At 46.2% G+C, this 26955-nt stretch overlaps 2 protein-coding genes and 1 long non-coding RNA gene across 11 annotated transcripts in view; 2 read left to right on the top strand and 1 right to left on the bottom strand.

Moving 5' to 3' along the window:
* The window catches only part of GPSM1 (G protein signaling modulator 1), a 71325-nt gene extending 63819 nt beyond the window's left edge, over window positions 1-7506 (bottom strand). The window contains exon 1 of one of the 3 annotated variants that reach the window (XM_084494263.1): window positions 7395-7506. Coding sequence is in view for 1 of the 3 variants with exons in the window: in XM_084494262.1 (XP_084350388.1) it covers window positions 146-204 (59 nt within the window). In the remaining 2 variants the exon portion in view is untranslated. Of the gene's footprint in view, window positions 1-145; window positions 315-3008; window positions 3101-7394 lie in introns of those variants that run through there. The other 2 variants (XM_084494265.1, XM_084494262.1) reach the window with 2 other exon arrangements.
* A 783-nt stretch (window positions 7507-8289) lies between these two features.
* Window positions 8290-12174, top strand: LOC311422019. Its single transcript, XR_014685140.1, has 2 exons — window positions 8290-8420; window positions 10809-12174. It is a non-coding gene; the product is annotated as an uncharacterized lncRNA (long non-coding RNA).
* Window positions 12175-14363: 2189 nt separating this feature from the next.
* The window catches only part of CCDC187 (coiled-coil domain containing 187), a 40731-nt gene continuing 28139 nt past the window's right edge, over window positions 14364-26955 (top strand). For 3 of the 7 annotated variants that reach the window (XM_084494628.1, XM_084494624.1, XM_084494630.1), the window contains exons 1-12: window positions 14368-14606; window positions 15007-15076; window positions 15824-15867; window positions 16673-16766; window positions 17855-17924; window positions 18312-18871; window positions 20558-20656; window positions 23270-23398; window positions 23814-24562; window positions 24922-25013; window positions 25582-26255; window positions 26616-26715. In XM_084494628.1, coding sequence (XP_084350754.1) covers window positions 15034-15076; window positions 15824-15867; window positions 16673-16766; window positions 17855-17924; window positions 18312-18871; window positions 20558-20656; window positions 23270-23398; window positions 23814-24562; window positions 24922-25013; window positions 25582-26255; window positions 26616-26715 — 2654 coding nt within the window. In that variant the 5' untranslated portion in view covers window positions 14368-14606; window positions 15007-15033. Of the gene's footprint in view, window positions 14607-15006; window positions 15077-15823; window positions 15868-16672; window positions 16767-17854; window positions 17925-18311; window positions 18872-20557; window positions 20657-23269; window positions 23399-23813; window positions 24563-24921; window positions 25014-25581; window positions 26256-26615; window positions 26716-26955 lie in introns of all 7 variants that reach the window. The other 4 variants (XM_084494625.1, XM_084494626.1, XM_084494627.1 and 1 more) reach the window with 4 other exon arrangements.

The following is a 26955-nucleotide window of genomic DNA, read 5'->3' as shown; positions in this document are numbered from 1 at the left end:
GTGCAGCAGCCCTCTCCCTCCCGGGGGGAGCCTCCCACCCTTCCCCTCCCCGGCGGGGGGCTGCGGGGTCGCGGGGAGGCTCCGGGGAGTGGCGGGCAGGGACCGATCGTGCCGGGGCCCCGCTCCCCGGTTCGGCCCCGCTCACCTCGAGTAGAGCCGGCGGGCGGCGGAGCCCGGGCTGTCGGTAGCGGGCAGCAACGCCATGGGACCGGCACCGGGACCGGCACCGGTACCAGCACCGGCCCCGGCCCCGCAGCAGCAGCCCGGGACCGGGCACCGGAGTATGGCAGCAGCGGGAAGTGATGCGCCGAGCAAAGAAACTCGCGGGCAGGCCCCTCCTCCGGCTGATGTCAGCCCCGGGCGGGCAGCGGCCCTTCCTCCTCCTCCTCCTCCTCCTCCTCCTCCGGCCCGGCCGCGGGGCTCCCCGCTGCCGCCGCCCCGGAGCGGAGCAGCACCCCTGGGTGCCCTCGCCCTGGGTGCCCGCTCGCCCCCGGTGCCCACGTCGAGGTGCAGGCACGGCTCCTGCACAAAGGGGTTGGTGCAGCAGCAAACCCCACCACCTCCTGCTCCCCACCAGCTGCAGCAGCTCGGCTCTGCTGTAAAACCTCTCGTGGCTTGCCCAGCTGAGGCTCTGCTCCCAGCACCGAGTGCCTGCACCTGGAGGAGCAGCAGGACCTGGCACAGCCACAGCCACGCCAGCAGCAGGGGTGCACCAGCAGCCCCCCGGCAGCCCGATGCAGCACCCATCGCCAGGAGCCACTGAGCAAGCAGCCAGGACCTGTGGCAGCAAGAAACACGCTCAGAAAAGGGATGTTTCCCTCCAGCCCACAGCAGCTGTCCCGTTGGACGCTAGCACCTCTTATTTATCACCTCTCATGTGTCCAGAGCTGGATGCAGGGCACTTCAAATGCTGCATGCATCTCCCTCCGTTTTCCACGGCCTGCAACGCTCCTGTAGGTTCATGAGCTGATTGCTCGGCAGGAGCCTGCCTGTAAATGAGTGCTGCTTATCCAGCAACACCAAATTAAACCTCATTATCGTTGCAGACTCCCCAAAGAAGCACAGGCATAAATTGTGGCTTTCGGTGGGTTCCAGCAGCTTGCTCTGCAGTCCCCTCAGCCGTGCGGTCATGGGGGACCCTGTGGTCATGGGGAATCCAGAGCCACGTCCTACTTACTGGCACGTTTCACCCTAGGGACCTGTGCAAAAGCCCCTCTCCAGAGCAAGCAGAGATCCTGCTCGGGGAAAACCACCATCAATAACACCCTACTAGCAAACCACAAAAGCCTCTCTCCCAAGAAGTAATTGATTGGGCAGTTAAATCCAAAAGAAGGCTCATAAACAAAGTTGTATCTGTGTCTTAGCTTCGGAGTGGGCTCAGTTGTGCAGAGCCCTGCTGGAGAGACCCCAGGCAGCCCCAGAGGCCAGGCTGGGGTGCCATGCCTCGCACCGGCCAGCTTTTAACCCAGGTTTGTGGTTTCTCTGAGAGCAGCAAGCAGCCTGGTGCAAGCAGCCATTCATGAGAGCAAGGAAAGGAGTAACCATTCAGCCCGATGAGAGTCTGTATTTCCAGAAGGGGGGTTGTCTGTGCCTCCCCACAAGCCCCTCTTCGAGTGAAAAAAGTGCAAAAGATGAAAAGCAGCTGCTATTGCCTCTGGCTATGGAGCTTCCTCAACCGCAGGAGACAGAGGGTGCTTTGCTGCCCACAGCACTGGGTCTGCATTTAGTGGACGTGGGCAGATGGAGTAATTGCCCTTTAGAGAAACAATGCTGGAAAGGGGAGCAAGAGAAAGGAGGGTGGAGGCCAGCTTCCAGTTTGGGCCCATGCCAGATCTATGGTATTCCACAGAGCTCTGAGCAAACGAGTCACCCACAAGCTAATGACACGGGAATCGCCAGGTCGAATTCCCCGGCCTGGGTTACGCGGGAGGTCAGGCTGAGATGAGCGTAATGGTCCCCTTTGGCCCTAAAATTCATGAATTTGCTATGGATAATTTATCATCTGACAAACTCAGTTTCTTTCTCTTCTTGTACAAGTGGCTAACGGGTCACAATAGATTTGAATTCATTAGACGAAATAATTCAATTACTTTGCTGTGGGTTGGGTTTGGTTAACCCTACACATTCATGCCAAGAGCTCCCTGCAAGTAGTTGGACCTAAGCCACAGCTCAGATCTCTTGCTCAGCTATAATGAACCAGGCAGATTACATGTGTGCAGAGAGAAAGAAACCCCAATGGTTTTCAAAAAATACCACTAATTCATCTGATGGATTGTGTCCACATTGCATCACGCATTGGGAAAGACATGGAGAATTAGAACAACTCCAGATGAACGTGTTCAAGAGTGACCTATGAGAAAAAGGTAAAAGAAATGGATTTGTTCAGTTTGGGTAAGATCAAGAGGAAGTGGAGCAATAATCTTTAAATATGAAGAGGGCTGCTGCAAAGAGCAACAAAAAGGAGGAATGGATCACGAGAAAGGGGGCAGCGTATGGAATAGGACAAAATCCATCACAGGATGATGAAGGGTTTGTGTTAGATAGACATTACTTACCTCTGCTGACAAATACCGCTGCCAACAGCTTTTTATTCATCTAAAGACACCACTGATTGCTAGTAAAGAGCGAGACCCATGAAATTACCTGAATTCTTCTTCCTTCTAGTTACTGAACGCCTCTGTGTCTGAGCACAGCCTGGATACAACTTTGCTTCATGCATAAACCCAGGCAGGATCACAACACTAAGCGACAGGATTGCAGGATTCTTAACTCCTTGGGGCATTCTTAGTATTTCTTTAAGGCACTGATATCCAAAGCTATCACAACACAGCACAGAGGAGCTCTATCATCACGTTTCCTACAATTTAGAAGAGACAACCGTGAAAGCAACAAGGCACAGAAAGCTGAGGGAAAAGCGGTGACCGTAATACAGAACAGCAACACGGTAGCCAGCCATCAGATTTTGCAAAGCATATATGGATCATGAGGATTTAGGAACAGTCCCCCACCACCTTGATGTCTTCACCATCCAGACACACCAAGGAGTCAGGCACTCCCTCCAAGACATTAAGATCTCTCTTAATTAGCATGGGAGCTTTCAAGGGGCTCCTGGAATGGATTGCTGGTGGCCTCTGCTGGGGTTTATGTGCAAGAAGAGCATTGTAATTCAGGCTCCCAGCACTGACAGACCCAAACTGGAAGCGCTGCTGAACTGGCACTGTAATCATCAGCTCTTACTAGCAACAGCTGGAATTAAACACCATCACATTGAACTGTCTTTCTTTTTTTCCCAACTAGCAGGTTTTGAAGCACATTGCTATCATACTGCATTCTGAAAAAAAAAAAAAAAAAAAAAAAAAGGCTGCCATTTTCTAAATTCCTTTAAAGGTAGCCTGCAAGGAAAAGCAGGCTGTGGTCTCAGTTTCTGTGGATATAGAACAGAATATTTTTTCTTGCACTCATTTTGTTGTGACTGCCTGTGAAAGAACACAGGTGACCCTAGTGTATGGACAGGTGCATCCAGTTCCTGCCTCTTCCCCACAGACAATCATTTCACTCCTAGCTCATTTCCAACATGTATGACAGAAAAGCAATAGTTTTGAAGACAGAGAGTCCCTATCAGGTTCCCAAAAACATTGGGATAAAGAGACCAGCACAGAGAAAAAGGCAACAGTTACTGAAATGTTAATTAGTGGCTGAAGAGAATGTGAGCTTAAGCCCCAGAGAGGGTCTCTTTGCTCTGCAATTGTGGCTGTTTCAGGCATGCATGCACATAGGTAAATTATTCAGAGAAGCTCGTTATTCAGAGATAGATGCTATAAATGATCTGCTAGCAGGCAGGCAGAGTGGTTTGTCAACACTTATCCAGCACAAATGTTCATGCAGCCACACACTGAACTGAATCCGAGAAGTGATCCAAGTGAAAGATAACCCAGCAAACCTCCTCTCCGTGCAGGGGGGATGTTCCACATGAAGAACATGGGGCTAAAAGGGAGAGGATGATGGGACTGCTTTCCTGTGAAACATCGCCCTTGGTGCTGCTGTATGCTGGTTTGTAAAATGGAGACAATGAAGCTACACACTTCTAGCCGTTCCTCCTGGGAAAGGACAGAGAATTAATTTCTGAAGATCTTAAATGTAGCTCTGAGCTGCAATAAAAGCGGTTTGAGTAAGCCTGAAATGAGAGTGAAGATGGGTAAGAGAGAAGTTAGCCTTATTTAAGAAAAAGGGGATGATAGAAATATCCCTGGAAGGTGTAAAGGCTGATGTACGATTCTGGGCCACACACAGCCTGTCTGAACCTGGAATGTTTGCTTTGGCTCTGGGATTTTCATAAAACATAATTAAGTGATTTGCAACAACATCCTCCTCAGAACAGCCCAGAGCCATGCAGGAAACTCTTGAGGGGGCAGGGATGGGTTTCAGCAGGAGTGCTTAACTATTCCTGTTATTTAAAACAATGCATTAAGAAGAATGAGGTTTAATATCTGTCTTTGGGGAGCAGAACCCTGCATGCATCTGGAAGATCTAATGGGTCTGAATAAAGCCGCTGCGATGTGCTGCTTTTTTTTTCAGGACCTGGAAAGGAATTACATTTTTCAAGAGCTTTTGCAATCCTTCCTTCCACTGAATCTGGTCCTAAGGCAACAAAACTCCTCTGTTCTGGGAGTGGGACTCCATAATGATTATTTCCTCTCCAAAGTAGACACAGAAGAGGTTATTACAATCTGCAGATAACCTGTAATAGAGACTCGCAGCCAGAAATATTATTCATACCTGAAATAAGAGAGATCATCAGAGAGTTAGGAGCTGTTTTGCTACCTCTGGTTGTCTCTTAAAAGCACCTGGAGCACAGATACCCAGGGAAAGCTCTGAGTAACGAGCTTCTCTGAATAATTTACCTGTGTGCATGCATGCCTGAAACAGCCACAACTGCAGAGCAAAGAGACCCTCCCTGGGGCTCAGGTTCACACCCAGAGCTACAGTGCTCAGAGCCAGCAGCCAGAGTCATGGTGGGTGGGATATTATTGGGCTGTCAGGCCAGGTCAAACCCCTTCCCACTGTCTGGAAGGTGACACACAGAGGATGCTTTTAGCTTCCTTTCCCCAGCCCAGGGTGAGTCCTTCATGCCCAGCCCTCTCTTCCACTGGTAAGAAGAAAGATTTGAATGTCAGCAACAGGAGGCTTTCCTTAGAGACTTTTTATCACAGCTTTATTGCTCAGGCAAATAACCCCGAGCTCCTATTCACAATTAGCTCATATTTACAACGATGGCAAAGGGTTTGTTTCACCAACTTCAGTTCCAACAGCCAACAGACAAATAACCAATTTCTCCTGCTGGAAGTCTGAGAAAACCGCCTACTAGCACTAAGTCAAATAAAAAGTAATCTTTTGTTATACTTCAAAGCCCAGGGGGAAAATACACATTCTCACCTTGGAAGGGGGCTTTCTTTCCTTTTCAAATTGGAACAGTTGGTAATGACATCAATTACAAGCAAGCCTGTTTGGGTTTGTTTTTAAAACAGATTGCCAATATTTACACTTCAACTGCTTTGCTTAGCCAAGTTTCTGCTTCCCAAACGTGTAACTGACAGCGTTTATTTCTGTTTAATTGGCCAACAGCTCAGGACCAGAAATGGAAGGTGCAAAAGGAGATCGCGCCGTGCGGTGTCAGCAGCCACACCGCAAGGTCACAGAGCTTCTGAGCGCCCGGCTGCATAGCCCTCCAGTCCCCAAAGCAGCACTTGTGACAGGAAGCACTTGCTGTTTATAACCAAAGAGCTGCAGTCTAACCACACGGGCTCATGTCTAAACACGTCAACTTCTTAATTAGCAATGAAATTCAATGCAAAAATGTCACGACATCCCAGTGTTTCCAGGTGCTTATGGCAGGATATACAGTTTTGGTGGTGGTGGTGTTTTTTTCTACATTTCTTCTACTTGAGAATAAGTGAAACAGAATGCTAAGACAAGTTTATGACAATATTAAACAACATTTTCTTAGAATAATAATTCCCATTATAGGAATGTTAATGGGCACAGTTAACATAACACACTACTGGCGCCATTAATGCTGATTTGTGAGCAAATAACAGAATGCAAAGACAGTTTCAAAGGCCTGAAAAGAAACTAATAGTGAACTGACTTTTTTTTTTTTTTTTTTTTAGAAAAACAACTGGGGTGACCAAAGTATCTTCAGCCTTGTTAGTCCAGTACAGGACACAGTCAAAAAAGGTACAGAATGTCAATCCATCGCTCCAGAAAACTGCTCAGTTCAGATGACACAAACAAAATGAAAATGCTAAAACAAAGGGGCAGTGAAAGGCTATTGGTACTGGGAGGTTACAAACCAAGCATAATACCACAAAGCAACACAATAGCAAGGGGTATAAATATCAGCTACTGGCATGATGCAAAACTAAGCAAGTCAATTAACTTAACTTGCTTGAGAGAATTAAGGTGTGACTTAATCATAGGTGACAGTTAACTTTATAGACAAGAAAAATTCTGGCAATAGAAGAAAGGCGCTTTCAGAACTTGCAGTTCAGCAAATTCAGACTAGAAAAAAGCTGTGATGTTTAAATGTAGGTAATTAAGCAGTGAAACACCTAACTTATTAGGAACCTAGTGCACTCTCCATTAGTTTATATCTGAAAGAACTGTGTTTAACTGTGCTGCAGTTCAAACACAGGTTCTGGGCCTGATGCAGCATTCACTTAGTGAGAACATTTATGTCAGAACTCTAATTAGACAATCTGCTCTGTCATCTGTAAAATCTGTCTTTTTTTTTTTTTTTTTTAAACTATTGATTAGTTGTATCCTTTGATATTTTAAATTTTTCCTGGACTGGCAAATCTCGGCATTATGGTTGACATAGCACTCATGTTTTCATTGTAACATGTACTGAAGTATTGATCACGCTGTGTGATTAGCAGCCTGTATTGCCTAAGGGACAAAATGAACATTAATGTTTGTTCAAGTTGTCCATCGAGATCAAACATTTGCGTCCTTTGTTGATTGCAGCCTGAAGGCTGCATTGGCCTCTTGGAAAAAAGCAGAGTCCTGATTCTGGATGAGACGTTTGGGAGTAGCAAAGCACAGTGTTAGTCTGCATTTACAACCCCATTCCCTTACTTTTCCCTGGAAATGCAAAGGGAGCCAAGGGAGTGGCTTGGCTGCTCAGAGCAGTGTGTCTACCTCCTGGCTGCTGCTTTTGACTTTCACTGGAGTGCTGACAAATGATGTTGTCATAGAAACATACAAATCACATCTGGGAGCCCTTCCAGTTGAGACTATGCACAGGACAGAGCATTTCACTTGCCTGTCTCTAGGTCTCTACAAACTTCTCACCTTTCTACCAGACAGCAGAATTAAACAAGCCCAGATTTTCCTACCAAATTGTTGCAGTGGCAGCACTCCTTGCTCCGAGCGGCTCAGCATTAAAAAAACGTCATTTTGAGGGGCATCAGTTCTTTCTCTTGGTGACAGCAGCAACACTCCCACCAACTTTGCTGCAAGCAAACAGAGATTCCTCAGGGTCAGCTTCTCTACTTACATAAACTGGGATAGCTCTATTTACTGTAACAGGGCCGCATCACTTTACATCAGCAGAGAATTAAGCCTTCAAACATGCTATGCTTATTTTCCATTGGAGATGTGTGTGCAGCTAGTATCTATTTTCCTTTGCACTTAGCTCCATATAGATTAATTTCATCAATAGTAAGACAATATTTTTTGCCAGCTTACATCCAAAAAGACAGAAAAAAATGCCCAAACAAATACCAATCAAAGTCAAAAATAATCTTGGGTTAAATGACCATGCTGTCTAGAATCCCAGGGGACAACAGCAGAAACAGTGCTAAAAATGAGGGTAACCTGACTTGACAGAGCATAACAAGGCAAAAACCAATCGTTTGCATTAGCTTATCCTGCTGCTTCTCTACTGACAATATTTTGGATTAGCACTTAGAGGTAAATGAAATATAATCAAGGGGAAATCAGGTAAATTTATGAGCAGTGATCTCTAGAACTATTTTTAATAAGTGGGATATATAAAGCTCTTCTGCTCTCACAACTGGTGTCCCAGCTGGGACTGGGCACATCAGTGCTGATGCAAGGCAGCTGCTGTACGACAGAGACAAGCTGTCACGGAGCACCTGAACGTGCCACAAAATACTCACCTGCCCAAGAATTTCTACCTAGGTAATTTGATAAGCTTCTCACCTGTCATTTGCAAATGATGCAGGTCTGAAATTAATGGCCTGCAAATTGCTGAGCAGAGATAAAGAACTGAAAGGTGCAGGAGGGGCTCTGAGAGTTCCTGAAGGCCCAAGGAAAGCACTATAAAGAGGAAACCCTGCAAAAAGAAAGTGGAAGCTCTGGTGGGCAGGACTTCAACAAAGAAATAAGCAGCAACAGAGGTAGGACAGGAGGACCTGATTTCTGGGTTTTTGTTTGGAGCATTTGGGTTTTGAACATAAAACTTTTCCTGAAGAAAGAGGCTGAAATCTTGCTCTTCTTGGTAGTGCTTTGATGAAAGGTTGAAGCAGAACAAAGTAACATTGGAACAAAAAGCACAGTAAAACATGATTAGAGCGTACAAAGCTTTGTGTTTTTACTGCCAAGGACTCTGTATTCTTCAGCTCAAAATGAATTTTCCTTCTTATGTTTAACGTCACAAATATGCCCAGGTGCATACTAAACTGTGTTTAAATCCAATCACAGTAAGCCTAGGATACCTGGTGAGTCAGGGGATGCTGAGCTTCATTACTAGTTATGGTAATAAGGCAAATTCCTCAAGTGCATGGAGTTCTGCAGGAGCTGATGAACCCCCTGGCCTCATGGTGGTTCCATGTATGTTATGTTTAACAATTGCCCTGAGATGGGAGCCAGATTAGTCAGGTGAGCAATGTCTGATATAGAAGATATGTGGCACTGTCATCAGATCTTGGTAATATGCGGTGATGAAGGCAGCACTGCAAAAATGATATTGTTGCTGTCTCATATGGCTCCATACAACTGTGTCTGGATGCCAATAAATGGGAGAATCTGAAGGCAATAAATCATTGTCCGCTTGTCTGATCCCTCCTTATAGAAGCATTAGTTGCAACTTGTAGCAGACTTGATGTCACTTATGTGTGTGACCAGCTGTTTTGGAGGTCCTTGTCAGACACTCCCACAGCTCCAAACCAAGTGCACGAACTGGGCAGTGATCCTGAGCTGCAGCCTCCACCATCCGCAGGGCTGTGCAAGTAGGGAACAGGCTCAGTTTGTTGTGCAGAGGTATGCTGCATCCTTCTACCTACTACTCTGGTTTTGTGCACAAGGAATGTATGCCTGCTCCTTGCATGCCAGGTCTGGCCCCTACCAAAACCCACAAGAATCTTTGCATCAGCTTCTGTGGGTTTAAGGTCAGGCTTTGAGATACCTCATAACTTTGTAATGCTGCAATTCTCCCCTACCACCTACCCTTCCTTTCCATTTTATAGTGCATGGAGACAATGTGCAGGGAAATGTGCCATTTTACCTGTGGATCGTTGAATTAAATTGCCTCCTCCCAGCCTGGTGCTATAAATCCTCTCTCACGGCTGAAGAGCCCCGTTTACTACTGCAGGTTTCCATGGCAATCGTGTGCTCTCCCACGTTCAGCTGCACAGTGCAGGCAGCCTCCCCATCCGTTGCTTCTGATTCCATTCACATAGTCTCCTACTGATAGGGAAAAGAAAAAAAAAAAGATTATGAATAGCTATTTCCTACCTTTACACACTTTTCCCTGATAACTGTATGATTTATACATATTTTAACACATGAAGCAAGCGCTTGCTGTTTTCCACACACCCTTTGACATGCAGCATAAAATGCAGATATTCCAAAGGTATCGTTTTTGATGACACACGTTATTCTTATTATTTCTGGGCTTCAATAGGAAAATTCAAGCTTAAGATTGCCTTGTGTTTCTGGCTGTAATCACTGCAAGGAAGAGCATCTCTATTGCAGTAAATCCCTCCCTAGGCTTGCAGCAGCCTCATGGTAGTTCATCTGCATTTAAGCAGATCTCTATACAGCACTTAGTGCAACACATGGGCTGAGTGTATGACACAGGCTATGGGAAATGTATCTGCTTATTGCTAACAAGATGGGAAATAACATGAGCTGCTAGGATGAAAAGAACAGAAAGAAATCCGTGGTACCAGCAAAACTTCTGCAGCCAGGCTCAGACTCACCCATATGTATCTTTAAGAGTTGTGCATGAACGCTGCTATTTTACAACAGTTTCTTTCTGTGAAAGAAGAAATTTGTGTCTTATCTCAGGAACTGTGACAAGGCTTTGTCAATGGGGCAGCAAATTTATCTCAGTCTTAGTTTCCTGCTGGTTTGAGAGATAATACACACCTTTATGAATGACTTCAATATGTAGTAGCCAAGCCTAAGTTCTTTGCAGCTTCAAATCCCAAATTATTGTCTTTATCTTTGTCCCTTTTCAGTTCAGCTAGTGTTTTGTCATGGATTTCAATGGGCACAGGATTGGGCCCTTGGCTGTCAGACTTCAGAGCAGTACACTTTTTTTTTTAATCAGCTGCCTCTTCCCACCATATGCTTACTACAAAATTTTTGTCACATCCAGCTTGCAGTTAAAAGCTAGATTTGTGGTTTGATTGCTTGCTAACGGAGAATTTGTATGAAAAGTGGTTTTACAATGTAAATTGCTTTGTCAGGCACTATAAAAACAACAACAAAACAAAAAAAAATCAACAACAAAAAACCCACACCACCAAAACAAAACCAAGTACCATTTTTTTTCCTTTCAGCTGGACTTATTTCCCATCAGTGAAGGAACTCTCAATGCTCCCATGAATGTAGGCACACAGGGCAAACCTGCACGAGAAAAAAGGAGTATGTGTACGTGCCAGAGCTGTGAATTTCTGCTTATAAGACCCTTGGAGCACATCTGGTGGGGACAAAACTATGGCTGCATGATATGCAGCAGCTTCAAACCACGGAGACTTAGGAGGAATTTCTAGTTCGGGTTCACATACATCTGCACTTCCTGAATTTTGCTAGGCCTTGTGGGTTACTGGTTTAAATATTTCCTAAACAGTGACAGTGCACAGCTGTGACAGGGCGAACTGAAGGCTCTGGAAGTTGAGCCTGCAGCCAAAAGGATCTGAAACAAGCCTGCAGGCCCCAAGCACCTTTCTGCAGGGCTGAGCAATTACCAAGCTCGCTTGTACCTTGCTGTAACACTGGGAAGGGACACCGAAGCTCAGAGTGCCACAGTGTGGCAGAGCTGGGCACTTCTGGTCCCACCTCAGAGGACATTCAGGGTACCTGTCAAGATCCCCAGAAACTGCTGGCCAGGAAAAAGCAGGCTCGCATCTTGTCAGTGTGTTCTCTGTGGGATAATGCCATGCAATGGGTTATCAGCATCGCTCCTGGCAGGTTTTTAGCTACAGAAATTTTGCAATATTCTGCCCTGAAAAAAAACTAAAATGGCTTTTGTAAAACCTGTACCAGGTATGTGATAGATGGTAGTTGAACCTGCTGAAACTAGTGGGTGATGTCTGAGGACCCCTGCAAGGGAAATTAAGTGTTTGAGGACTGATGCATCACCAACGCAATGTGAATAAAAACATGGGGCCCAATTCCGTCTTAGTTCCATGTGATGGGGGCTGGGGAGTCAGCAGGACAGAACTGTGCAAGACTGACTCATTTTGCTCATACAGGCCTAAAATACACATCCAAGAGGATTTGCTCCTCTCTGACTCAGTTCACACTTGGCTCCCTGACTCGGGAGTTTCGCACTCTGCAGCAGTGGGACTTGGCCCAGTGATGGGTAGGTTCCACTTCCTCATCTCCCAGCAGATTTGTGGTCTAACACTCCATGATGTGCAGCACAACACGCTGGCAATCTGTCACTCTCCTGGCTCTCGTCAGATCCAGCAGCTTGCCGGGAAATAACGGTGCCAAAATAAGTGCCGGTCCGACCTGAGCAACTTCAGAAGCACCGAACACGCTGCCTGGCATGGCTCCTGCAGTCCTGCTCCTCCTGGTGCCTCCCCAAACTGAGCAGATGTGGGACAAGCCCTGCCCTGGGCTCTCCTGGTCACTGTTAGCCTCCCAGCTCACCCAGCCTTCCCCAAAAGTTGCCATCCCACTGCTGAGGTTTCATGTTGCTGTTCTGTCCTCTCCTCTGTGCCAGTCTGCTCTGCTCGATGGCTGCCTCTGAACCCTCAGGCTGCAATTTAGGCTCTTATCTCTCACACACCCTGAATAGCTGCGGCTCCCCTCTTGGACAAGCTCTGCATTCTTAGCACTGAAACCTCTAATCAGGCTGAAACCTTGGCTTGGAACAGCTTGAGATGGGAACTTTGTGACTCCAGTCTGCAGCTCAGGAATTCCTTGTTTGGTTAGACTTGAAAAGCTGAAATGCTGCGGATATCTGAGCGCAGACTGCAGCGACATTTATTAGATTAGCAATTTGAGTCTGTATCTTCAAGAGAACTTCTCTAGAGACCACAGGGATCCTTGTAGATGAAAGGATGTGGTGTCAGTATCTTGCCTCACCATCTGAGTACTTTCCAGTAATAACGAACGCTTACAATACTGACATTGCTGCTGAGAGCAAATCTGTAGAATTATAAAGCATGAACAAATAATTGAAGACATAAACCAGAAACAAGAGTCGGATTCAATATAAGCCAAAATGCTGATGGAACAGTACATTAGTCTGCTTTGTTCTGCAGTGAGGACACCTTGGAGAAGACACAATGTCTTTTCTCAGGGTACTTACTGAAATTCAGCCCATGATGGCAGTAATTGATGGTCACTGCTGCAGGGAAACAAAGTATTTTTACTCTTGTTTGCTTGCCTTTATCATATTCATGTGCCCTCCATGACTATCTGAGCCAACAGCACCTACGGCTTTGGGAAGTGCAGAATTTCAGCTTATGTGAGAGGATATTTGTGGGAAGGAAGTTTAGAGCTCGGAAATGTAGGGATTTCACAGGAAATGAATATCTAAGGCTCATCCAACCAAGGAAAAGGAGCAGCATCAAACAATCAGCCTAGCCTTGGCCATTATATATTGATGGTAACAGTTTTGGTTGTAATCACAGACGCAAGGATTAGCTGTAACCCTGGGGGACACAGCTGCAGGAGGCAGCTCTCCCAAAGCAATGCACGGGCAGCACACAAACAGAACAGGGCAGGTTCGCCAGCTGAGATGTGGTGTAAGGGACGTGTGGCCTTCTGCAGCCACCGTTTTGGGAAGGTTTAAGAAAAGCACTGGCAGGCCTCAGTGTGGGACACCACTGCCCGCTGAAGCCCAGCACAAAGACTCTCTAAAAAGGCTGCGTATGGAAAAGAGGAGAGTGAATCACTGCTACAGCAAGGGTTTTCCAGCTGCTCCCCATTCCGGGTTGTCTTTGATCAAGTGGCCACTGCCGCTCTCCTGGGTTGTCCTGGTAGAAACTGGGCTCTGAGCGACCCAGTGCTGACAGCTTCATCCCCTGTCTGTGATCTGAGGCTGCCCTCTGCTGCTTGCTGAATAAACTGTTCCCTCCTGGTAATCTGAAATGCGAGGTAGGAACAGCAAGAACCAGGGAGGTTACCCCTGGATTTCACATAATGAAACTTAAACACTTTGACACTAAAAAAAGTCACTCACAAAGGTGGAAAAATCTAATCTGATAGCATAGACTTACTTTATATGTTCAAGCTTTTCTTTATAATCACAAAGGCAGGTTATTATTGTTATTATTTTCCCTAAATGAAATCCAAATTTCAGAATTTAGCCCTCTACTCTCCTGAAACCAGGATTCAGGTGTGCAAGACAGGGATGCTGGGGAGAGGGATCAAAGGCTGGACCAGCCCAGAGGGCAGGGTGTGAGGAGAGGTGCCCTGGGACGAGGACTTGGGTACGGCTGGTTTCTCCCCCTGTGCTGGCACTGTGTCCTTTCCCCATCCCAGAGCTGCTTCCAGCTGGGCCCTGGGTTGGACTCACTGCTCCTGAACCACTTTTCTCACTTCTCTGCAGCCATCCAGCCCCGGGACCCATCGCCGCCAGGATGCCAGACGCCCTGGGAAGGACACAAGGGCTTGTCAAGAAAGCTGCTGGCATCTCGCTGCAAGTTTGCAAGCTGAGATCAGCCTTCAGGCACCTCTTGTTGCTGTTTGTTTTCTTCGCCGTTCCTGATGGCCTCTCCCTGTGCTGCCGTTGCTGTTACCCTGCACCGAGAGGCCCAAACAAAGGTGTGGTGGTGGCTGACGGCTGGCAGGGCTGGTGGGGCTCTCTGGATGGCCTCGTGCACCTCCCAGCACTCAGGGGCAGGGCAGGCACTGGCCTGGCCTGGTTTCAGAGGAACTTTTGCATTCCCAGCTGGTGCCAGGGAGCTGGTGCCTGCAGGTGGCTCAGCGCCGGGAAGGAGCCGAGGATGGGTGTTTGGTGCTGAGCTCCTTCTCACACCCTCCTTTGGAAGCAGCTTCTGGATTTGGACATAAGAAAGGTTTCAGCTCCTCCACAGATCATCTCCAAAGTGCTCCTCTAGGTGGTTTTGCACTGCTCCTAAGTGGAGACGCTGTTCCTTGCATGGGTGAGGCTACAAAAGGTAAGTGCTGAGCAGGCAGTAATGGGGCCATGGGAGGGAGCTGACCCGACCCCCTGGCCATACGCTGTTTGTCTCAAGTGAGCACACGGCTCCTGAGATCCCAGCATAACTATGTCATTTACCAGCTGTGTCATATGCCTGTCTCCCCCCGGGATTCCTTCACAAGGCTGAGAAAATTAATGGTAGCAGGTAACACTTGCAACAACCTCAGAAATGTAAATGATGAGGGTCTTCATTAGCAGTCAGCAATTACAGATTAAAGAGTAAAAATATAGAGAGGGATAAAAAAGACCTAGCCTGTTCTCAAAGGGCAGCAATAAGTAGTACTTTTGCATGTTTTTTTTTTTTTGTTTTTTTTTTTTTGTTTGTTTGTTTGTTTTTTTCATCCACAAATGTCAAGCAAGCAGAACTCCAGCACACCTGAAGGATGGCTAGCAGCTCTGTACCTGGAGGATCAGCTCCTCTAGCAGGTACGTGGGTAATGGGCTTCCATTTTCCTCTCCACAGTCATATTCAAACAAAACTTTATTTTAAACCAAGGATTTTCTTAGTGTTTAGTTTAATGCATGTCTTCAATGACAATGGAGGAAATATTTTGAAGTTTGGCAGTGCTGGACAATTTTGTAACTGTGCTTGCAGCTCTTACAGCAATACCCTAACTCCCCTTTCCCTTTCTATCAGCGGGACCTGCTCTTTGAGTCTTCCTCAGCCTGAAGTCACCAAGACTCAATTTCTATTGAATGCATGCAATAAGTTTGCAGCAGGAGATTCTCTGTCTGATGTGTTGCTTTGTTGCTGTTGTTTGTTTGTTTTTCTTTAAAAAAGACATGAGTAATAAGCCATTCTTACTCTCAGAAGTAACCCTGTTGTTTTTTTTGTTTTTTTTTTTGTAAGTAACTTGTACCAAGTAGGATGGAAATGGGAAAATTCATCTCAGTCTTTCTTAAATACATGCAAAACTACCAGCTAATATTAGAGGAGATGTTGCTGACTAAGCAGTAACGCAGCTCTAAGAGCATTAGCTCTGACGGAGCTGAGCACTCGTTGAATACACGACGTATACAAACGCAGCCCAGACTCAATTTTCCAGGAGCAATTCCATGTTTCAGCCACCAGCTCTGTAATCTGTTCAGGGCTGGGCACAAGGGGAAATTGTCTCTAGTGAAGACAGATGTGAAGAGATGTTAAACCATGCTTTCATCTCCTGTTTTCCACAGATGTGGTCCTGGCTTGGAAGAGTCTTCAGAAAGCCAAAGAAGTGGTACGTGTGATCTGGGGAGCGTTACCTGTCACAAAGCTTTATTGCTCCCTGCCAGCTCCCCATGCGTTCCCTCAGCAGATTTTTTTTATGGAGATAGTGTATCTGAAAGCAGGGGAAACATGCCATTTTGTTTTCCTTTTGCAACAAACATACAACCTCTTTAATCATTCACCAACTGACCAAAAGGGATAAAGAGAAAAGCAAGGAGTCTTACAAAATTGCACAAAACTCTTCAAAAGGAATGATGACAGGTAAAGGTTTGCCTTGCTTGTGGTTGAAGCCCTGAGCAGAACAACAGCTGACTCCCACTGAGCCAGGACATCCTCTGGATTCTCCCTGTCTTATTGTCCTCTTAGTAGGAAACACAATAATATTTACATCAGGCACACTCAGATGCAATCATAACCCTGAAGTTATGTGGATGAGCAGAAAATATTACCCAAACACAGTGTTGCTTGCACGGCCTGATGCTCATACTGTGCTGCTGAAGTCGCTATTGGCTTGAGCTGCTTGGAGCTCAAGACATTTTTAAAAGCCCTTAGAAGGGCTCTGGTAAAAACCTTAGGCACAAATACATGCAAAGTGTAAATAATGGGGAGAGAGGTGATTTCATCTCTTATCTTCCCAGTCAATTGCATTCTTTCCAGCCGTAGGAAATAGCACCTGGAACATGCTCAGACACGCCAGTATTTACAGAGTAACTAGGAGCTGCAAAATTAATCAGAGAAGCAGTGTGTGCCAGCAAAAGGCTACCATGAAAAAAAACATATGTCTCCCTTCAAAGGAGAAATCTGTCTTTTCACAGCTACAAAGGATTGAAAACAAATTGTATCATCAAACGTGGAGCCATGCCAAATTGCAGACAGCCAGAAGAAAGCTTTGGTGTGAAAAAAGCCTTGGTGAGTTCTGAGTTCCTGGGAAACTGCTGAGGCTGGGGGGCTGCTTCAGTGCTGCTGGGATGGGAAGGGGACCAGAGATGGTGGAAGGCTCTCTTTACTGAAAAAAAAAAAAGTGTGTATTTTCCTCAGCTGTCTATTGCTGTTCCCGGAATTTCACACTGCCCGAGGAGTCCTGCCTTGCTGGAGAGAGCTCGGGCAAAAGATGCAGCACCAACACCCAGCAGCTGCAGCAAAGGAAAAGCTGCTTGTGCTTTACCTCAGAGGGTTTTTTTTCCTATCAATAACTGAAGTGATGTATATGCAGCATCTTGTTTGTTTATTTTTTACAATGTGTTTAAAATAATATATAAAAGACAAAATGGGATACAAAACAAAACAAAACAAAAACAACCACACAACAACAACAAAAAAACAAAAACAGGAAGTTTAACCAAATTCCACGAGACGTAAGAATTAATGACAAGAACAGACCTCACTTGTACTTATTTTTGCATCTGCTGGGTATTTGTTTTTGAGCTGGCTCACTGGCTGGGAACAGTTTAACCACCAGCCCTTAGTACTGATGGCTGCTGTTTCCTCCCAGCACAGCAGAGCTCCGTGTCATGCTCCTGAGGCCAGCTTGCTGCCTGCCCCCTGCTTCAGGCTGTGAGAGGCATGCTGAGCTGATCTGCTACAGGCTTTGCTGGGCCTTGTGGTTTTGCATGTGAATCTTTTGTCTTGCTTTCACACCATCTGTATTAAGGAAGGAAAGATGAGATGAAGGTTGGTCTCTGGGTTTAAATGCCGCGGCACGACGTGACCTGTTGGAGCACATTTTAATGCCATGTGCTGCAGTGTCGCCCAGGTAGCTGGGACACAAGCTCCTAAAGGCAGCTCACTGTGCAAGCCAGTAACCGAGTCCTTGGGCTGCCCTGAGGACCTGGGTGGCATGGAGACAGTGTACACAGAAACTTTTACAACAAAATCATACCTGGAAGCCCAACGGGCCAAATTCCTTTGGTGAATAGTCCCTATAAAATGAACTATTTTAATTTAATGGTTAAGGAAACTTTTCTTGCTACTGTTGAGATAATGTTGTTACACTGTAGATGGGAAGAGAAGCAGAGATGAAACAGCTTTGAATGAGAAAAAGAGCGATGAGGTTCCTTTGGCCTGCAGGTAAGTAATAACATTAATGTTCAGCACTTGGGGGATGGAGAGGCAATGGCACGCAGAAAGGGATTTAAAATTCTACGATGCAGGACTTCAGAAAAAGTTTAGCCCCATTTCACCCTCATAAATGCTGACCAACAAGCCAATGCCATCAGTTCTCTGCATTATCTACCTGCCTTAGCCCATGCTAACAACTGATCAGACCATGGTTCCATTTGCACTTTCCCAATATTATCTTTGTTTGCCAAACTGATGGTAACAGACTAAATTTTGATCCCATGGAGACACTGAGACCACCAGCAGAATGCCTAGAAACTCAGCTGATGTTAGCAATCTAACGGATGATTTAATAATTCACCTTACTCATTCAGTCTCGTTTTTCTTTTTCTTAAGAGAAGGGATTTGTGCCATCCTCTCCCCTGCCTGGTCACAGAGCTGTCTCCAGGAGAGCCCTGCAGCGAGCCCCATCCCACCCAGCACAGCCCCCCTGTCCTCCAGGGGACACCCACGCTCAGCCCCTTGTGGGATGTGGTCTCCTGCGATGAGCCTGTGCAGAGCAAGAAGGGACATTTTCAGGGAGCAGATGGATTCGAGAAGTCATGCAGGGCAGAAGGGGAAATTTCCCTGCTCCCCGCATCACCCAGCTCCCTCCCCAGCAGGGAGCAGTCAGTTCTCAGCTCCTGTGCCCACGGCTGGCACACCTCGGATGTACAGCCCTGCACCACGCAGTGGGCCCAGCGATCAGAAGCTGGCGGAACTGTGGAAAAAATCACCCAAAAAGAAGTTAGAGCAGCTCAAGAAGAAGATCCAGGAGCAGAAGCAGAAGCAGCAAGCGGCATCCCAGGCGCAGGAGTGCCAGGCTGCAGTGTGTGCTGGGGGGCTGCCACCAAAGAGCCCCATGAGGAGGAAGGTGTGCACGGTGGTGTCGGCTCCTCCTGCTCCTGTTTGCAGAGGTCAGTAGGGGTCTGGCATCTCCAGAGAAAGGCTGGGACTGTGTGCTTACCTATCCGTGCCTTGGCACAGCTGTGTACCAAACCCCATGGCTCCCACCCCACGTTTAGTTACGCGTTGGGCAGCAGCCATGTCTGGGAGATAAGTCCCTTTATTTCTGCAGCTCTTGGGGGAGCTGTAAGCCTCCCCGTGCTACAGGTACCAACCTGCTTACCTCACCTCTCTGGATTTACAGCAAGCTCAAATTTATTAATTTCTTTCCACATAATAGTGAAGAGCTTGCTGCAAAAATATTCCTCCCTCCCCTTTCTGCCCAAACACTGACTTCTCTTTCCTGCAGAGAAGCACACCGCAAACAGCACACCTGCATCAGCAACTTTTTCATCCCTGGTTGCATTTCTTTGCCCAGGAGCAGGTACACAACGGCACTGAGTGGCCTGGTGCTGGCACTGAAGCTCTGTGAGAGAAGCCCTTTGGTGGCTGTGCTCCCGAGGTCTTTTAGTGGCTTTTCTTACCCTGTGGCATGGAGCTTCCATCTCCCACACCTCTGCACACTGTAGCTTTTGCCAGATATAAAGCACGGAATGGGTGGCATAAGCACGTGGGAAATAAGAGCACTGCAGCATGGGGAGGCATCGCAGGTATTTAAAGCAGGAATTGTGTAGTTCAGAGGCATTACAGAGGATTTAGCAGATCATTCAGTGGAAGTAGTGGATCTGAGAGCAAATATCGGAGTTCTTTATCCTGCTTTGCTGCTAAATTTGGGCCCGGAGTGCCATTCATCTACAGCTGTCACATTAGTTTAGCATAATTTAAGATCTCAGGTTGCTGTGAGTAATGCACGGACTCAAGAGCAAGTACTTACTGCCCTAGGGCCAGCCCAGTCAGCCTGCCCGCAGTCCTCTCAGGATTACTGAGGCTGGATCAGAGTAGAGAAGACGAGCTGAAAAGCTCTGCATAATAAATCTTATTGCTGTAATAGCATTAGCGTTAATTCATTGGGTACTATGATCCCTGTCACACACCATCAGCTTCCAGGGTGTTTCTCTTAGATCTGCTCCAAACCACATTTTACAGTGACATGTGGAAGTCTTTTACGGAGCTCACCTGGGGTCTCTGGGAGCACACACAGGTTTCCAGAAACCCCAAAGGGAGAGGTGCCACACGGCACCCGCTGGATGTGCCTCTTGGGTCAGGGCTGTTTGTGCAGCACCCTGTTGTATGCATCGATGGGGCAGCAGATATAACCCTGGGGATCCAGGCCAATGCTCGCCTTGCTGGGATACCTCCAGTGCCACAAAAAATCATAGAATTGTGGAAAAATTGAGTGCTGCTTCCTCTGTGCCTGATCCAGCTCTGCTGAGTGTCAAGAGAGACTCCTGTTTCTGTGAGCAAACAGGACTGGGTCCCCCTCATCCACCCCTGCAGCTTGGGACAGCTCCAGCTCTCAGCCAGCTTCCCGGGAAGGCAGCACAATGTGCAGGGAAAGTGGAAATGTTGTTCTTCCTAGCAGGCCAGCTGGCAAAGAAAAGGTGGCTTGCAGCTGCCACCTAAAAGCTGCCGTTTGTGTCGCAGTTTTGGTTTGCTGGGGACAGCTGCCAAGTGTGCAGTTTAATTTTACCTACACACTAACTCTTTGATTTATTTTTTTTTAATTATTTTATTTTTTTTTCCCCTCCTGATTGAAGACCAAAGGGAGAGAAGTTCAGCACAGAGAATTCAAGCACAAAGCCAGAGGCAGCCTTCACCCAAATCCTCCAAGCTGGAGAGAACAGCAGCAAGTAAAGGTAAGGATGAAAATCACGAGAAATGACAGACCGACGGACAAAACCACCCGAGGTCACAGCAGCTAGATACTCACCTGCCAAAATATTTATCTGCTTATTAAATAGTGTCAAATCCTAGGACCCAGTCAGGGACCAGAGCCTGGTATATCCAGCAAGTAACAAAACCAGAGAGAGACAAAAATCAGCATTTGTTTGAGGAGGCAGAAGATGAGCAAGGGCAACACGAGGACATGAGGCTTCATTTCTGGGTTAGCTGCATGCGAAGCGTGCCAAGGCCTCAGGGAGGGTGTCTGACCAGCCACCTGCTAGCACTTGCTATCACTGGCTTTTGGGTAAAGTTTGGCAAGTCACTGCCACAGACCCTCCCTCGGGCTCTCCCTGTGTAAAGGATTTGTCGCAGGCCCCATGCCGATGCCCACAGGCGTTACCTGAGAGCCAGCCGCTGTGACCTCCGACAATTTGTCATGCCATTGCCTGCGGCAGTTGAATTCCAGGCCTGCCAGGATTAAAAATAATCAGAAATAAAAAATAAGCCACACGTCCTAGGTGGGAAGGACCGTCTGTCACCTGTTCCCTCCTGTGCTCGCTAATGAATGAGCAGTGCCACCGAAAGGTAGGATTACCAATCACTAGCATCCATGAAGGGTATCTCTAAGTGCAGATTTGAATTATTGGAGCAATTTTACCCATTTAATGCTAGCAGTTTGCAGTGGAAACGGTTGCGTTCAAACTTTGGGGGAGCAAGGCAAGGAGTGGAAGTGCTACGGGTGCTGTTCACCCCAAGCAGCTGTGTTTTACACTGGCAAAAGAACCAGATCTGCAACTTCTGGGAACAAAAAAGAAAAAAATCCGAGCTATCTAATACATGCAGATGAAATTATGAGCAGAGCTGCATCCCGCACCCTGCTACCTGAGTACTATTTAAAATGCATGAAATATGTAATAATTTCCCTCTCCCTCCTTTTTTGTTTTAATGGATTGCTTGAAAAATGGCTTGATCTTCCTCTGAGAGTGGGTCATAATAAGACCATGGCACATGAAACATTCATCATTGTAACTGCCAGTGTCATGGTGTCTTTATTGGCTATTAGTTTCTGTCAGTGAAAGAGCCGAGGCAGGGCTACGAGGAGATGAATGAGGGGTCAGGGGTCAGAGCTGGAGTGCTCAGGAATTTGATGAATTATAAATTTGCTGTAGTTAACAAAAAATTAAGTCACAACAGCTATAAAATATTCATCTGCTCAAAGGTAGAAGAAAAGAGGAGAATATTTAAATCAAAAGATTTCCTTCTAGTGAGTGATTTCATCACAAACTCAGGCTGTACTTGAACTTTGACATAGATTTTTAGTAGTTAATAAATACTTTGTAGATAGAAAAGGTTTAATTGAAATCAGACAAGATGGCGAAGTGAAGATCATTAGAGCTGCATATTAATTTGTCTGTTGCATTTTGAGAAACTAAGCACAGTAAATAAATGCATCCTCCTGCATTTTAAATACCGCTAACCTAGGAAACACAGCAATACAGCGAGGTGCTCAATTAAAAACACTGATGGATCTCAGCCTGCCTGAGCCCAACAGATTTTGGCAGTTCCACCCACGGTTTGGGATAGCTGTGGAGAAGTCACCTTGCTTCTAGCTGTGGGCACAAAGCGAAGGACAACCCCACTAACCAGTGTCCAGAAGTACCCCACAGCCAGCAGAGGGTTCCCAGCGGTGCTGTACGCACACAGCTCAGGATGCAGACAGCTGCTGAGCAGAGGCCAGGAAAGCCAGACTCAGTTGGTTTTATCCACATCTCTGAACTGAGGCTGGTAACTATTTAAGAGTACAATCCTTTCTCTAAAAAGCATGAATATTTTAGCCAGGGTAAAACTTAAGGGGGGAGGGAGCTGCCCTGCAAATACCAAAGAAGTGTCTGTTTTGTCACCTGCTGCTCGAGAAGTGTTTGCAATAGATGGATAATCATGCCAGTCCAAGTATTGGCATGCTGTGAATGCAATCTGAAATTATGAAGTAAAACGGTGATAAATGTTGTCTATTATGTGACACCACCTATTAAGCAAGAATAATTTGTTTGTGCTGCATACTGCAGCGTTTATTTTTGCATTATACATGGTCCCTCGTCCTGTATTGCTCATTGATTCTTCCACGCTGCATCCTGCTGATTCTCACCAGTTTAAAAACGAATTAGTTCACCCTAGTTAGGCTGATGCAATCACAAGGAAAATCATATTTTCATTATCCCCTCCCTCCAGTTCTCAAATCTGCTGGAACCCAGCAAGTACCAGCTGTCTGCAGCTGCCATTGCAGAGGGATGCTGTCAGATGCTTGTGTCCTGACCTCTTCTTTTTGTTTTTGAGGACTCTGGGGTTCACTGGCTTCTGAGTAGAGATCATAAGAACTGTATGAATGTGACACAAGTGATAAATGGTATAAATTGTAAGTCTGAGTGCTTTAAAAACTTTTTGTTAACTTACTCTGACTGAAACTTTAGATCTCCCCACATCTTCAGTGTGATTTCTGGACATCACCATTAAAAAGAATTATGATAAAGCTGTAATTTTCATTCAAAGAACATGTGAGGGTTTAATAATTAAGTTCTCTGTTTCAGATACAAAGCTACCCGGTACTTCTGCATGGAGAGAAGGTCAGAAGCTAGCTAGGCAGTTGCTTGGTCCACCCCCTGCATTTCCAAAGCTGCAGAGCACAGCTGAGGAGCAGACCACTGGAAACACCTTGGGTACAGTTGCCTCTCACTACTATGCTAGTTGTTTTGGCACGTGAACAAAAAAGTAGTGGACCACTTATTAAATCTAGTTGAAATAAATGGTTTCAGGGCTCTTCTAGGCACCTATCTTTAAAGACTCGAGCAATAATCCACTTGTCAAACAGAAAAAGCTCTGCTTTTCAGCCAGGCTGGTTTGCCAGACTCAGCTGTATGGCTTCCCTGGCCACAAACTGCACATCATTTGTATAACTGGACACTGCCACTTCAAAATTAGCAGAGATTTGTCTTCCATCTAGACTATAGAACATTTTACAGCAGTCCTCAGACCTATGGTAGGAAGCAGATTTTGAGATGCATGTGATAGATACAGGAATTGATACATCACTGGAGTGATAACACCACTGCCATTTCACAATCATTTCCACAGAGCCTGAGCGAGGATTTGCAGCAATTCCAGCAATGGGAAACAGCTCTAGAGAAAATGGAAATGAACCTGCGGGGAAAAGCCCTGAATTCACAAGCTGCACAGTTCCCCCCCACAGGCCCGTTGGAGGGAGCAGCAGTGCACCAACCAAGGATACGAACCCAGTACTCAGCAACCTGCATCTGCAAAGCCAGTGGCAGGAGGAACACAGACGTAGCAGGCTCCCAGAAGACACTGTGAGAGCAGAGGCAGAAGTTCTGCAGCAATATCCAGGGATCCGTTCTCCTTCACCTGAAGCTCAGAGCACGACTCCCCCTGCCTTCACCAAGGACAAGATAAGAGCTTCGTTAATAAAGGCTGAAGCCAAGCCCGGCAGCTCTGGAAAGTGCAGCAGAGGAAAAAGCACACCTCCTCAGGGATGGACAGGCTCAAGCAGCCCTCTGCAGAAAGGACCTGAGAAAGAAAACCTTAAATGCCCTTCAAAGAGGAGGGTAAATGTTAGAAAACCTCACCCCTACAGCCCTGAAGTTGTTCGGGAATATATTCATAGAAAGAATAAAGAGAGAAAGAAAAAAAAGCTAGAAGAGAAAAAGTCTCTGATGAAAGCCATGGAAATGAGAAATAAGAGGCTGCAAGAAGTATACAGGAAACAGAGAGAAGCTGTCGGAAAGAAAACACGTTCAGACCAGACACACAGCCTGAGCGGGGGAACAGCTGCTGCAACACAAAGCCCTGGGTGTGCACTTGAGCAGGTAAGTCATAAAGGAAAGGCAGGTTGAAAACCCTAAAAACTTGATCACTGCAGCACCAATCAGGACACGAAACACTCCATGCAAATGCTCTGAAGCATCAGAAAGTTTTATCTGGAAAAACAGAGCAATTGACTTCTAATTATAGCAAGAACTGCTGTGCTCATTAGTAAGGCTGGAACCCTGGACTTCAGGGTCAAAAGCCTGGAAATCTCAATTGCTTTAGCTAAAAGAACAGGTTTGTTGTTTGGCTCGTGCATTTTTCCGGTTACATGAAGCGATTATTAAGTGGAACAAAGGCCAAATACCGTTCTTATTGCCCAGTTATTTAGTGCTTACACTAATGGTCACTTTTGTTTCAGAAGCAAACCAGCAGTGGAATCCTGGAGAGGAGTTTCATGGCCTGGGTGGATGAAACATCCCATACTCTACTAAATAAAGATCACAGAGACAGGTACTCAGATGTTAAAAGCATCCTAGAAAGCCTCTTTCTCAGCACACTGCAGACTCTTCATAGAGTTCTGCTGAAAGCTTTAAGAAACAGAGCAATGGATTAATTTACTCTCTTATCTCACCCTAAAACAGGCCTCATTGAACCTAAGTCCAAAGCAGTTACAGCTCTGTAAGACGCAGCTTGTGTGTTTCAGGATGTGAAATAGGATTTTTTTCCTTCTGCCAACGCATTAAATGAACCTGCATGGTGCTTTACCTGGCCTCTGTGTGCTCTGGTTTACCAGCACTGCCTGAGCTACCCAGTGCAAAGCCCAGTTTCAACCTACTTTTATGATTTGTGTTTTTAAATAATTATTCCTTATCAGCATGAGGCAAAACTCTGAATCTCCCTTCTATTTGTCAGCAGTTTGAGCTCCATCCTGAATCTATTATGTGACAAAGGTATTTACAGACAGGGAAATATGTTTCTTTTTCTTTTGTGAAGTGCTTTAGCTGAGGACACTGGTCAGTGCAAAAACCTAACGTTATTTGGTTTTATAACCTGACAGTTCTGCTTTTTATTTAAACAGGGATCAGCTTCTAAAACGAGATCTCTCACCTAAAAACAGAGAGACATTACCTTCTGCAGCAGCACTGGGATCTGAATGCTGGTTCCTGAGTCCTCTGAAACGTGAAGACTTGGGGGACTGCTCTCCCCCAGCTCTCTCTATACCTCCTCTCAGCTTTTCTCTTCCTCAGAAAGATGCAAAACTGGACTCCAAGGGCTCGGTTTCTGGTCCTTCTCCATACAGAAATAAGTGGGATCGAGTGAAAGCCATACACAATCTATCCAAGGAACTTGCAGACAAGATTGAGATGTCAACCAGGAGACTCAGTGCAACAAGCAGGGCTAGGGACTTTGCTGACAAAACATCAGCAGAGACAACTTGGGACCTTTTCAACAAGTCTTCTGTCACAGAGCCTGAGACTTCCAAGGATGAGCAAGACAGGACCATGACCTTACAAATGCTTCTGGGAGACCCGGATCCTGCTGAGTTATGTGTGTCTTCAGACAGAGCATTTCATGGACTGGGCAGGATCGGCCTTGTGGGCACTGAGAGAGCAGCGGACCAGGCCAGCCAGAAGAAAATACCCACTTCTTTGTCTGGGGGGAGTGCTGGGGGCAAGGAATTACCATGGAACACCCACAGCATAAAATCAAGGCATCTCAGCCCTGGGGAACACGTGAGCAGCACACTGAAAGGTAGATAACGTTGGTAAGATGTGTCAGGGATACTCCCATACCATAGCCCAGCTCTTTCGAAACTATGAAGGCTAATCAAAGCGTTGTGTCTTGGGAAAATCCCTGAGAAGTGGGTCCTCTCGGCTGTATCCAAAGTGCCGACTTGGACACATCACTTCACCTTCTGGTGCCCAGGCTTTCCCAGCAGTAAGAAAGGAGTTATAAGCCTAACCTGACATACTTGGAAATGTGTGGATAAGAAAAGCCATATGGAAGTTAAGTGCTCGCACATAAGCAGGCAGAGAATAGGTGCCAAAGCTTGAACATTTCATTTCTACAAAGAGCATGTTTATTAAATGCCTTCATTTGTCTTTTTAAAAGGTTTCCCTATGAATAAAGGCTCCGAGGTAGACACGAGCCTACTGCATGAAAAGCCAATAACCAGCCCAGCCTTTCCATCTCACGGATTCCTCACTAGAAGGTAAACAAATTTGGATATATTATTCTCTGCTAAAATATTATTCTCTGCTAAACACACCACATACACATACAGTTAAAATAAATAGCACCAGCTCAGCGCGGAGCCAGGCTGCTCTTTTCTCCTTACCCCGAGAATTGCCAAGTAGGCAGATTTTGACACAAGATATACTGAAAGAGGGACCCACCTATTTGTAGAGAGATGGAAGATCAATAGGAAGGTTTCAGCCTTATTTTTTTTTTT

The sequence above is a fragment of the Aythya ferina genome (assembly GCF_964211825.1).
Source record: "Aythya ferina genome assembly, chromosome: 20".
NCBI classification, from domain to species: Eukaryota; Metazoa; Chordata; class Aves; order Anseriformes; family Anatidae; genus Aythya; species Aythya ferina.
Note: the sequence above shows the minus strand (reverse complement) of the source record. Positions and strands in the feature narration are given on the sequence as shown.